General features: G+C 40.1%; 1 protein-coding gene across 1 annotated transcript in view; it reads left to right on the forward strand.

Annotated features, from left to right (window-relative positions):
• The window catches only part of LOC145416862 (putative peptidase C1-like protein F26E4.3), a 109,841-nt gene extending 97,811 nt beyond the window's left edge, over window positions 1-12,030 (forward strand). Inside the window, exons 9-10 of the mRNA XM_080285732.1 lie at window positions 1,261-1,415; window positions 11,080-12,030. Of these exons, the coding sequence (XP_080141858.1) occupies window positions 1,261-1,415; window positions 11,080-11,217 (293 nt within the window). The 3' untranslated portion in view covers window positions 11,218-12,030. The remainder of the gene's footprint in view (window positions 1-1,260; window positions 1,416-11,079) is intronic.
• Window positions 12,031-13,917: the final 1,887 nt, after the last annotated feature.

The following is a 13,917-nucleotide window of genomic DNA, read 5'->3' on the forward strand; positions in this document are numbered from 1 at the left end:
ACTGAGTTACTTGAAAGGAGCATGTGGAGCTACGTGGAAAGAGATGCAGTGAAAGGGAGCTGCAGTGTTGAAATGTGTGCTGAAGAGCATTAACACTACCTTGAGATTGTTTAATAATGTGGAAAAAATGGACAATGAGACACTGATTAGGAGAGTGTATTTGAGGGAGATTGAGGGGTGGAAAGGTAGGGGAAGGCTGAGGATGAGGTGGAAGAATGAGGTTGGGAGATAGATGAATGAGTGTGGTAGGAGTCAGAATGAGAGCAGCGAAGGAGGAGGCTATTTGTTAATGGCCACTCCCTCCACGATTAGGTTGTCCAGCTACTGAGGCAGCCTACTGAAATCTTATTTATGCTGTGCTCAGACCTACATCGCTGTTTTTTTTTTTTTTCATTATTTTACAAATTTGGTTGCTTCTTTATGATATGTCAAACCCAAGTTCATAGTATTCAAATAACTTCAATAATATAAGGTGAGCTTTAAAGACTGAATCTCCCCCACAACCAACGACATTGAAGCTATCACAGCTTGTAGCACACAGTTTGCTCTGCATACTGAAAAAAAAAAATCAGAATAATTGATATAGAAATAACTATGAATGTGTAAGTTTTGAATATCGCAAAACTGAAGCCTGGTTCTCATTTGTTTTCACTTCACATCAAGAAAACTGAAATTTTTCATGATAACTGCTTACTCTATTGTTGTTTTGATCACAAGGAAGTGACAAATGTTTTGTACGTTTCTGTATGTGTAAAGTTAAATGGCTATATGATTTATTTATTTCGGGGGTGAACTTAGTGATTTTAGAAAATATTCCTGGATCTTAATACATAACTTTCTAGAAATACAAAACAATGATAATTTACAATATATAATCATATGCAGAACACCAAAAAAATAGGTCAGATCACTGGTATTTAGTGTCATAGCCACATCGTAATCAGCATATAATTTTGTATCAACCGCATAATTACGAAGAACGCAGCGTTTCTAGCAGTTTTTGCTGTTATGTGTTTTGTAAGCTTCCATTCATTGAGCGCAGAAAAAAAAAAAAAAAGGAATTTCATTCGAATTCGGTCATAGATTTAATAAAAATGTGTGCTATGAACTACTACAGGCTGGCCTGGAGCTCCTACACTTCAGATGGGGTACTGTATTATGAAAATGGCTGTTGCTTTATTTCCTCATTCATTATTTTTCATTTATCTCTCGTTCATTATTACTAAGTCCTTTATTACTAATACTATTTCTCTGTCATAGCTATGATGCGTGTGTCAAGAGAATTGTTCATGTACGCTTCTGGAGTGTACATATGTGCACACCAAGTTAAGGGGCTGGAGCACCTACATACAGTTCGACTGGTTGGTTGGGGTGAGGAGGTGCAGAAGTGGGGACAACCACCGACCAAGTACTGGGTTAGTAGTCTGGTTTATTCATCTGTTTATGTTTTGGCTGTCCCTTTGTCTGTCCGATTCAGCTTTCATATTTCTCTTTGTCTGAACATGCTTGTGTTTCTGTATGTATCCCTATCAGTATATTTCTGTTTATTTTATAAGGGGAGGTGGGAACACAGGCTCATTCATGGACGTGAAGTGAGGCCTGATGCTGCATGCAGACAGTGAGTCAGTAGTAACTCCAACACCGTGTTTGGTGTCTGAAAAGAGCGATTACACTAGTAATGTAATGTAGTAAAAAGTAGGGTGCAAAGTTTTACCAATTATAATGCTTTGGATACAAGCGATATAGTGTGGCCCAGCCATGCTGAGAGTAACTGGTGTAGGAGATGTAGCTGTTCTTGTTGATGAATTTTACTACCTGGGTGATATTGTTAATGTGGGAGATGGTGCGGAAGCTATCTACAGTACCTTACCAGAAACAGAAGTAGACGGAAGAAGTTTACACGGCTATTGTTCCTACCGTCAGTGAAAGGACTTTCTCTTTGTATGAAAAGGAAACATTTTGCTTCATGTGTGGTAAGTGTGTTGCTGTGTGGTACTGAGGTATGGGCAGTAAAAGAGGATGTCTTCAGATCTGAGGACAATAAATAAGCACGATGCTATGGATGTGTACTGGCAAACTGATGTGCAGACCAACATGTGCAGTCTTCAGAGCACACTTGGCAGCGAGAGTAGCTAATACACTCAGATAGGCTGAAGTAGTCTGGATATGAAGAGAATACTTGAAAGGAAGTGAGGATAGCATTGCACATACCTGAACGTGGAAATGACAGCCACTCCAAGCAGACCAAGAACATAAATCGAGGTCTTTGGAAGAGGCCTCATAAATTGAGGACGACCAGAATGTTGCAGGGCACAGTGGTGTTAGAATGCTGCCTGTAAAAAAAAAAAAAAAAAAAAAAAAAAAAAAATTGCCCTGGACGAACATGCAACGATGCCAAACAAAACCTGTGAGTATGTATGTATGTATGTATATATGTAAGTATGTGTTACATAGCCTATGATTTCATCATCCTTTGTATAATTCTAACGTACAGTATGCTGCATGTTTGATCACGAGCGTGTTCTACCTCACTCCCCCTTTCTCCCCTTATAGTAGAGGAAGTCGTTCTTTCTGTTGTTCAGAGCAGGATTGTCAACTCTTTGTCCCCTATGGCTTCATTTGCGCGTCCTTCTTACAAGTTGTATCAAGCTCTGCCGGCCCCTATATAATGAGCTCAGTCTTTGCATTAATTGCCACTTAGATCTACTCCTCATTTTGCTCACATCTCTGTCCTTCCCTGTACAGTTGTTATTATTTTTGTGAGTGCTCAGGAAGTCTCCAACCATCTAGCTGCTGTGTAATTTGAGTATAAGTGTTGTTGCATTTTTTCTTGTACTGTATAGCATAAGGTGTTAATTCGTAGGCCTGGTGAGGTTTTTGTGATTGGTGTGAAGTTTTACTGTCAGCCATTAGTAATAATATTTTGTATCTGTAATAATATATCTTGCATTCACTGAGCATTAACCGGTTATCTCATTTTATCAGGGCTGACTTAGATAAATTTACACTTGCTAATTTCGTGTTAATAGAGACTATTGCAGTTAACCATATATTTAACCTGTTTTTTGCCATTACATTATCCTTATGAGTCCTGAATGTTTAGTTGTTAGTTTGAGCATTAAACTTTAACTTGTAATTTTACCTAACTCTTTTGTTTTGAACCTGGAACTTTACGGGACAGTAGTGATTTTTAGTATTCTCACTTAAAGTGTTCATTATCTCCCTCTGTTCCGTAACATAAATTTGGCGACCTCTTATCAGGATATTCAGGATATTATCATAAGGATATTGCTTGATATTTTGTGACTGTGATTTATTCATGATGTCTACTATTACTACGCTTGATGAAGCCAAAGATTTTTTGTCAAATGTTCAAACAGTGTGTGATGTAAAAAACAGAACAAAGAATGAACTGAAGCTTGTTGCTCAACAATTGGGAATTGTTGTTCGCTGTCATCATTCTAAAGATCAAATTGTTAACATGATTAATGAAAGCTTGTTTAATGTAACTCCTCCAAATGAGCAAACGCAGATTGAATTAGCTAAGTTACAGCTAGCCCTGCAGGAGGCCCATGCTAAGGAGGCTGAGACACAAGTTGAACTTGCTATGATTCGGGCAGACCATGAGTATCGCATGAAACAAGGTGGAACTGGATCATCTAGCTCTGATGATTTCCATGTGGCTAAAAATGTTAAACTTGTCCCTCCTTTTAATGAATCTGATTTAACAAAGTATTTTCAGTTGTTTGAGAGGGTAGCTACAGGTTTTAATTGGCCCAAAAAGTATTGGCCAGTACTCCTTCAAACTGTTCTCATCGGTAAAGCTCAAGTAACTTATGCATCTTTGCCTCAGGATCAATCTGATAATTATGATGTAGTTCAGATCTTGATTCTTAAGGCCTAATGAGCTTGTTCCTGAAGCCTATAGAGTAAAATTTAGGACAACCTTTAAGCAAGATAAGCAATCCCATGTTGAGTATGCAAAAATCAAAGAAGATCTGTTAGAGCAGTGGTTAAATTCTAAGAATATGGATTCTGATTTTGGTAAATTTAAGCAGATGATTTTGCTGGAGGACTTCAAAAGGTGTATTAATAATGATGTAAGCCTATATCTTGATGAGAAAAGAATAGATAATTTGTCTGATGCTGCAGTTTTAGCTGATGAATATGTTCTCACTCACAAGAGATATTCTACAGAAAAAAGGAAAGCTGAGAGTAAGTACGTTGCCTCTACTCAGAGTACAGGTAACAGGAAAGAGAATAAAGATGATGTTTCTCAGGAAGTAAATATCAGCTTCACCTCTAGATTTCAGAAAAGTAAATGACCTTATTGTATTAAGCTTGGTCATACTACGGAGAAATGTTTCAGGAGACAGCGTGATGTGAACAAAAAGGAGTCTTTAAATATTCAGTCAATTGGTCTAGTGTCCACCCTTGAGAGTTCCCAGAATTCTTTAACCGAGTTAACTGAACCTGCTTTGAGGGGTAAATTAAATTCTCATGATGAAGCTCCTCTTTTGAGCAGTAACGTGGGTGACACTCTCAAGAGTTCATGTGCTAATTTCCTGTCTGATGGTTTTGTCAGTCCTCTGGACAGTAATGACAGGAAATCAGTTAAAATATATCGTGATACAGGTGCTTGCCAATCCCTTATGCTGACCAGTGTTCTAGGCTCTAATGTTAATTTCTCTGATGAAACTGTAATTTACAAGGTGTAGGGAATAATTACTTCTCTGTCCCTCTGTGCGGTGTGAATTTAAAGTCTGGTTTTGTTAATGGTTCAGTTATGGTTGGGTTGATTGAGACACTCCCAATGTCAGGTGTAACTTTCTTACTTGGAAATGATATTGGTGGAAGTCAAGTGTGTCCAGCTCCTCAGTTGTCTAGTGAGCCAGTGGCTGCGACCCAGGATTGTGATGTCTCTGATGTGTTTTCTGCATGTGCTGTCACTAGGGCTAAGTCTAAAGTTACGGATGACTTAGAGAATAATGATGATGATGATGTTATCCTAGCTGACACTTTTCTTGCTAATTTGGACCACTCACCAGATGAGGCAGTACCCCGTAGTGTTGATAATTTGTCTCATCAAGAGTTGGTTGAGTTGCAGGTTGCTGACCCTGAGTTGAAAGGTCTAGCTAACTCAGTTTGCAGTGAGGAAGAGTCAGCTGGTGCTTCTACTTGTTATTATATAAAGTCAGGAGTACTTATGAGTAATTGGAGACCCCCGACAGCATCAGCCGACTGTGAATGGGAGGTTGTACATCAAGTTGTTATCCCTCGTGTTTGTAGGCAAGATATCAATAGAGTGGCTCATGATTCTTGTTTGGCAGGACACCTTGGAGTGAGGAAGACTGTGGCACGCATTTTGAAACACTTCTACTGGCCAGGTATCTTCAGAGATGTTTCCTGGTCTTGTAAGTCTTGTCACACCTGTCAAGTTGTGAAGTGTAATCAGACCGCAAAGGTTGCACCTCTAGTTCCATTCCTCCTTTTGAGGCGTCTTTCACCCGTGTGTTGGTGAATATTGTGGGCCCTCTTCCTAAACTTCTTCAGGATTTTCTTATGTGTTGACCCTGATTGATATGGCTACTCGTTATCCTGAAGCCATCCCACTTAGAAATATCTCAGCAAAGAACGTGGTTAAGGAAATGCTAGGGTTCTTCACAAAGTTTGGTCTGCCCAAGGAGGTACAGTCAGATCGGGGAAGTAATTTCATGTCAAATGTTTTCAAGCAGTCTCTGAAAGAGTTGGGCATCTCCCAGATCACGTCTTCAGCTTACCATGCCCAGACCCAAGGAGCGTTGGAAAGATATCATCAAACACTCAAATCGACGCTCAGGAAATACTGTTTGGAACCTCAGAAAGACTTGGATAAAGGTCTTCCATTCGTTGTATTTACCGCAAGAGAATCTCCAAATGAATCACTGGGCTTTTCACCTTTTGAACTACTGTTTGGCCATGAAGTAAGAGGACCCCTTAAGTTACTCAAGGAATGCTGGCTGTCGGAGGAAGATGACGTCAACCTGCTGGAGTATGTGATGAAGTTCAAAGAATGGCTGTCCACTGCTTTACAGCTGGCGAAAGAGAATTTAGGAGCTGCTCAGGAGAAGATGAAGACTTGGTATGATAGGAAGTCCAGGTTACGCCACTTTCAGCCAGGAGATCAGGTTTTGATTCTGCTACCGGTGCATGGGCAACCTCTTTAAGCCAGGTTTAGTGATCCTTATTTCGTGGAGAAGAAACTCAGTGATGTCAACTATGTCATCGCCACACCAGATCGTAGAAAGAACAAGCAACTTTGTCACATCAACATGATAAAGTTATATCACAGGCGGGACGAAAATAACCCAGTCTGGACTGTAGCTGTTCCACGCGAGTCTGCAAGTGAAGTTCTCCCATGCAGCATGAGCCTGAGTGATAGTTTGGGGAAAAATCCTGATATCATGAATGATCTCCAGACTAAGCTTTCTCATCTAGCTCCCGAGGAAAGGCAGGAGTTTTCTGCATTACTGCAGGAGTACCCGCAAGTGTTCCGTGCCACTCCAGGAAGAACCACTGTGTTGATGCATGATGTCGATGTTGGAGATGCAAAGCCAATTAAACTGCCTCCTTACCATGTGAACCCAGTGAAAGTTCCCCTCATCCAGAAGGAGCTTGGCTACCTGTTGGACCACAAGATGATTGAGCCCTGTCAGAGCGAGTGGAGTTCTCCTGTCACTCTAGTCCCTAAGCCAGGTGGGTCTCAGCAGCTTTGCATCGACTACAGACGTGTTAATCAGATAACCAAAACAGACACGTACCCTCTCCCTCGCGTGGAAGAATGCATAGACATGATCGGATAGGCTAGGTACATAAGTAAGTTTGATTTGTTAAAAGGATACTGGCAAGTACCTATGACTGAACGTGTTAGGGAGATCTCATGTTTTGTAACACTAGGAAAGACTTTTGCATGTTCTGTAATGCCATATGGTATGAAGAATGCACCAGCCACATTTCAGAAGCTCATGAATGTTGTAACAGAGGGTTTGGCAGGGTGTGTTGTTTATATTGATGATGTATTAATCTTCAGTGACAACTGGAAAGATCACCTATGCCATGTCAGTAAATTTCTTGAGCGTTTGGTTCAGGCTAATCTTGTAGCTAATTTATCAAAGTGTGAGTTTGGTCAAGCTAAAGTTCAGTACCTTGGGTACGTAATTGGTGATGGACACTTTGCACCACCAGGAGCTAAGGTTCAGGTTATAAGTGATCGTCCCAGACCTAAAAGTAGGAAAGAGCTACAGAGATTTTTGGGAATGGTAGGTTATTACAGGAGATTTGTTCTTAACTTTTCAATTCTTGTATCACCACTTACAGACCTACTGAAAAAGGGAGTTAAATTTGTCTGGACCGATAACTGTGAATCCTCTTTCAGCAAACTTAAAGCTATCCTATTAAGTCAGCCAGTGCTCGCTACTCCAAATTTTGCTAAGCCTTTTAAGATGGCTGTTGATGCAAGTGATACAGGAGCTGGGACTGTTTTGCTGCAAGAGGATGATCAGGGTATTGAACACCCTGTATCTTATTACAGTAAGAAGTTCACTCCACCTCAAAAGAACTACTCAACTATTGAGAAAGAGCTTTTGGCCTTGATTTTGGGTTTACAGCATTTTTCATTTTATTTGTGTTCTGGTTTTGACCCCATAGTCATTTATACCGATCATAACCCACTGAAATTCCTTAGTAAGTTTAAAGATAAAAATCAGAGATTGACAAGATGGAGTCTACTTCTTCAGGAGTATTCATTAGACATACAACATGTCAAGGGGAAAGAAAATGTTATTGCAGATTGCTTATCTAGACTTTAGACAGACTGTTTTAGAGTAATAAGAAATTTCCTTTGTAAATTTCTTTTTCTTTGTGGGGAGGTGTTACATAGCCTATGATTTCATCATCCTTTGTATAATTCTAAAGTACAGTATGCTGCATGTTTGATCACGAGCGTGTTCTACCTCACTCCCCCCTTCTCCCCTTATAGTTGAGTAAGTCGTTCTTTCTGTTGTTCATAGCAGGAATGTCAACTCTTTGTCCCCTATGGCTTCATTTGCGCATCCTTCTTACAAGTTGTATCAAGCTCTGCCGGCCCCTATATAATGAGCTCAGTCTTTGCATTAATTGCCACTTAGATCTACTCCTCATTTTGCTCACATCTCTGTCCTTCCCTGTACAGTTGTTATTATTTTTGTGAGTGCTCAGGAAGTCTCCAACCATCTAGCTGCTGTGTAATTTGAGTATAAGTGTTGTTGCATTTTTTCTTGTACTGTATAGCATAAGGTGTTAATTCGTAGGCCTGGTGAGGTTTTTGTGATTGGTGTGAAGTTTTACTGTCAGCCATTAGTAATAATATTTTGTATCTGTAATAATATATCTTGCATTCACTGAGCATTATCCGGTTTTCTCATTTTATCTGGGCTGATGTAGATAAATTTACACTTGCTAATTTCGTGTTCATAGAGGCTATTGCAGTTAACCACATATTTAACCTGTTTTTGGCATTACATTATCCTTATGAGTCCTGAATGTTTAGTTGTTAGTTTGAGCATTAAACTTTAACTTGTAATTTTACCTAACTCTTTTGTTTTGAACCTGGAACTTTACGGGACAGTAGTGATTTTTAGTATTCTCACTTAAAGTGTTCATTATCTCTCTCTGTTTCGTAACAGTATGTATGTATGTATGCTTTGTCGTCATGTTTATTTGTTCGTTTCTGCTTCTCTCCACCTGTCCCTCTCTGCCTTGACTGTCTGCCCTTGTATCTGTCCGGTCCAACTTTTGTCTGGCTGTGTACAGTATGTCCGTTTTCACTTTGTCTGTCTGTCTGACCGTTTTTACTTTTGTCTGTCCGTTTGTTTGTTTGTTTGCTTATACTTATGTAAATCTGTTTGACATTGTGATTCTGCTTGTCTTTGTCTGCATGGTATATATTTTTCTATTTTTGTTTTATGCGCTCTCTCTCTCTCTCTCTCTCTCTCTCTCTCTCTCTCTCTCTATGACATTCATTTCAGTTAAGTTTTCAGGATGCTATCCTCAACTGAATGTGAGAAAGTTTCTGTTTATTTCCACTGAAGGAGAAGGAAAACTGATTTGTAATCACATGTACCCCCTCCACAATATGTCTACCCCCGATGTATATATGTTCCCCCCCCAATGCATACATGCCCCCACTAAATTTGCTAGGTCAGCATGCTCTCCCACGCCTGAAGATGGCGTTATTGCATCAGTTCTTAGCAGACAGCCGACACGGGCAGACTGTTTTACTGTGAGCTTGTAATAAACTCCTTATCTAGCTGTTTGTACACGGAGTTTCTATTACCAAAGTATTGCAAGTTACATTTGGTGGCAGCGGTGGGATACTGCAAGTCATTAGTGACATGAAATTCAATGAGGATAGGGGACAAAGCTCTGTGGAGTTTGACTTCAAGGGTGACTCTTCCCTTAACCTTAAACGCTGAGCCGTTAACACCACATAGGCGAATGTCTGGTGGTTCTAGGAAACTGACGTGGTTGTGATGGCGATGAATAATTTGTAAGGAATTTTCAGAGATGAGATTTACTACAGATCCTGTGTCCAAAAAGAATGACGTTGGTATGTCATGACTGCTTCCGAGAATGATTAAACCCGAGGATGTTATGGGACCTACATGGCGGATGGGGAGTTGGGTTTCTGGTTCTACATGATATTGGTCTGATACGGGCGCGGCGCTTCCCCCGACTGTGGGCGGTTGAGGTAATGACATTCCTCAGTGGTGTGAGTCGTGCTTGATTTGTGGTATTTGCAGTGTGGACGACGTGAGCGGGAAGGCGTACGCTGTCTGGTTTGGGAGTGAGGACGTCTGTATGTACGGTCACAACTGGATGCTTGATGTCCAGGATGACCACAGTACCAGCAAAGAATCGAAGATTGTCTGTCTCGTCGGGCGCTAGATTGATCACGACCTGCGGTAGGAGAGCGATGTGTGGCAGGTCTGCCGCATGTGGTGGGACGGGAGCGAGATTGGTCTGGGGTAGTGGAGGTGTGACAGACTGAGGAGGCCAAGGGTTGGGTGGTGCCCTGACGCATGTAGTTCGAACCTGTTCTTTCATGAATGGCTTTAGTGACCTGAATAATTTTATCTCCTGGACTGAAACCGATTTCCAAGGCTAGCTCTCGCTGTTTAGGAGTAAGCCAGTGAAGGAATCTGAGGTAACCAATTAAGTCAGCAAAGTTGGTGAGTGAAAGCATTGGAACGCCATTCTTGTCTTCTAACCATTTCGTGCCTACCAGTAATTGGAGCATCTCGCTACTAGTTGCTTTCATGGCGGCGGCAGCTTCGCGGAGCTTGGCATATTGCGCTGGGACGCACAAGTCCTGATCTAGCTGTTAAAAAAAAAGAAAAAAAAAAAAAGAAGGAAGAACAACACTAGAACTCTCATATCTACTCCTTGTTTATCATGTATCAAACTATTATTGTGTAATTCCCATTATGTTTATATATACCTTCGACCCTTACTGGATTTGTACCTATTAATCCTTGTATATCTCATCTGTATATATCCTTCTAATTCCCTCCCCTCAACATGGCCATGTCTCCCCTACTGCCCCTGTATCCTATTTATCCCTTGTACAAACCTCCCCGGTCCTGCCTTACTACTATAATCACCCACCATTTACCTCCTGGTGTCAGGAGACACCATCTCAGCTACCCGGGGGAGTAGTGTACCCCCTCCACAATATGTCTACCCCCGATGTATATATGTCCCCCCCCCCCAATGCATACATGCCCCCACTAAATTTGCTAGGTCAGCATGCTCTCCCACGCCTGAAGACGGCGTTATTGCATCAGTTCTTAGCAGACAGCCGACACGGGCAGACTGTTTTACTGTGAGCTTGTAATAAACTCCTTATCTAGCTGTTTGTACACGGAGTTTCTATTACCAAAGTATTGCAAGTTACACACACACACACACACACACACACACACACAGGGAGAATAACAGTGTAATAGATGAGTCCCTTGGGAAGATGTCATCGCCTCGTACATTAATCCTTTTGTATTACAGCTCGTGGCCAACTCGTGGGGCGAGGACTGGGGTGAGAAGGGATACTTCAGGATCCGTCGGGGGACCAACGAGTGTGGCATCGAGTCCTACATCCTTGCCGTCAGACCCCGCAGCGCTGGTTTCCGCTACGGTTACTAAATGAATCTATAGCCACAGTTCCCGTCAGTTTTTGATTCACAAACAGTGGCTCATTTTCCTGTCTTAACTACTTCATTTGTATTTTTTTCTTCCTGCTACCCTCTGACTGCTTTTACTTGGTTTGGAAGTGATTTTTCTAACTAGAGCAGTTATATAGTCTTCATTAACCCGCTCGGCACTTAACTTTCCAAAGTACAGAGTGATTGTTTGGAGGCTGCAAGAATGAAACTATAAAAAGACGCCACCGTACTGAAGAGGTTAATATTCTCAGCACTGCATATACTAACCCGGCGTTTCATTTCTGTTTAAGTAAACGTTTGTCTTAGGTTTGAGAATGCCAGAGTGCCATTACCCTAGTTTTATTTAATCGTTTCTTTAATGTTTACTAAAATGTTTACTTCAAAGTTTGAAACTGTATTTTCCTTGCTATGCTTGTGAGTGCTAACCGTATATCAAGTTTAATTGCCAACTCATCGAGGGGTAGCAAGTAACTTTTCTATTTCTGGTCATTCTGTACGTTCTTGATTCTTTGAGTCATAGCTCCGTAAAATATACAGTATATGAGGTGATACCGAAAAGGGCAAGGAAAAGAGATGGCGACTCTTCCATATCTCTTGTTCTTTGAACAAGAACGAACTGTGAAAGGGAAACGATCGTGTGTTTGTGAACCTTGGTATTGATCCTTTGGTTTCTGTATTTCCAACCGTTTGACTGCATAGGGTTTCTCATCTGAGTGTATAATCAGAAGAAGAATAAAATCCCAAATTCCCCCATCACTACAAGTGATACTGGGATTAATCGTAACCCTTTAACTCCGAGATTGTTTTTTCTTTTTTTTTGAATAAAATTATCAGAAGTTGGTAAGAATAATTAGTTAAGTTAGAAATGAATTCTTAAAACTTATAACTTTCAAAATTGGCTGCTGCTGCAGTATTAGTGCTGTAGTCTAAACACTCTTACAGTTTTCTGAAAATACTTTCATCTGCATTAACATAACTATAAAGAGCTTCTCAACGATGGCAACTTTTTTTTTTTTTGAGATATGGCATAACCGTCCTCAGCTTCTTAAATACAGCTTTCCCATGGTTAATGTGTTGTGTGGGAGTAAGAATATATCAACGGACTGAAAATTTTCAAGCTGTAATGGACATACTAACACTGTCATTGTCAGGACAAACGTGGGTATTGATTCAGGCTATACTAAGTTTTATTCTGATGTAGACAATTTTAGCTTTGCAAGAGTTACACGGGAATGTCTTGAATTTTTTGGCTAAAAGATTTTCTCTCGGCTAAACAAAATCGCCATTTGATAATCAGTACCATTACTTAACGCTTGCGTTAGAAGACGAAAGACTTATCCTACTGGCGTTAGTTTGTTGTGTCTCGCGTGATGTCTGCTGAATAACGAATTTATCCCATTCACTACGATGATGTCTTATTAATTCTTGATATTGCAGATGAAGTGATTTGGGTTCAAAAAGCCTTCTTATCGGCAGATAGCAAAGATAAAAACAAAAAAACGTTCCAGTGAAGAAGGAATTGATATATTAAAAGAAAGCTAGACAGATAGATAGATAGATTATTAAGTATAGATATATGACTGCTGGTATCCCTGCCAAAGGATGACACCGGTGAGCACATTCAGCTTTGAATTTTCACATTCATTTTTATTAAATGTTGTTGTTATTCGCACATCTGCTCTTTTAAGTGTGAGAAATCTTGCTAACTCTAGTGATTTTAGTCAGCATAGGAATGGCCTACAGTTGCGTAAGGGATCATTTTTTATGCGTTTATTGAGAAGTGTAATATGACCAAAGAAGCAGAAAATTAAAATGTGGGAAGTAACTACCTGGAATATTAGTGTTCAGAATAAAATATGTATATACTCTGTTTACACTGTATGGCTCTGCTTGTAAAAATAAAAATTGCATACCAGTAGCTACAGATTTTGGTTGACCCACTCTTCAACAGCCAAAATGGTTCTGACTTATTCTCACCTGTTTCTAACTAGTTTGTTATCCCCAGTCTCTAAACTGACCCTAAAATTTGGCTATCACGTAACCTTGACGTACTACATCATAAGATCATAAGTGAGGGAAAATTCCATGAACATGCAAATTCGTAAAATAAGTGTCAATAAATCCATATATTATTACAAAAACAATATACTTAGAGTTTAATTAATATCATATACTAAGCACAAACCACTATATATATACAAAATATTATTACATAACCTTTGCATATTAGAAGTGCCTCTGCAGTAGCTTTTGTTGGAGCAATTACTCTCACGTTGTAAAGTCCAACATAGTCACTCATCATGTTTGGATTGAATCGGCCTTGATATCGGCTCTCCATTATGACAATTTCGTGGTGAAACCTTTCGCCACGTTCATCACTGACATTGCCAAGAATAAATAGAAAGAAGTCCAAATGAGAATGGAAGAAAGTTATCTTGAGCGACATTCGAGCACCGAATGCATAGTAACTCTTCAACATCTTGTCCACAAGCTCCTCAAAATCGATACTCGAAAATTTCCTAGGCAATTCTTGGCAAGAACCATGATGTTCTCTCAAGCAGCCAATTCCAGCTCAGATAAGTTCTTTACAAATCCTGATCGTTGAGTATAAGATGAAATTGAGGAACTGTTGAAAAAAAATGCCTTTACTTTGGCCTCAGATACATTGCCTTGGAACTTC

This window comes from Coenobita brevimanus, chromosome 108, assembly GCF_032717465.1.
Source record: "Coenobita brevimanus isolate Jiangsu-jjx chromosome 108, ASM3271746v2, whole genome shotgun sequence".
Lineage (NCBI taxonomy): Eukaryota > Metazoa > Arthropoda > Malacostraca > Decapoda > Coenobitidae > Coenobita > Coenobita brevimanus.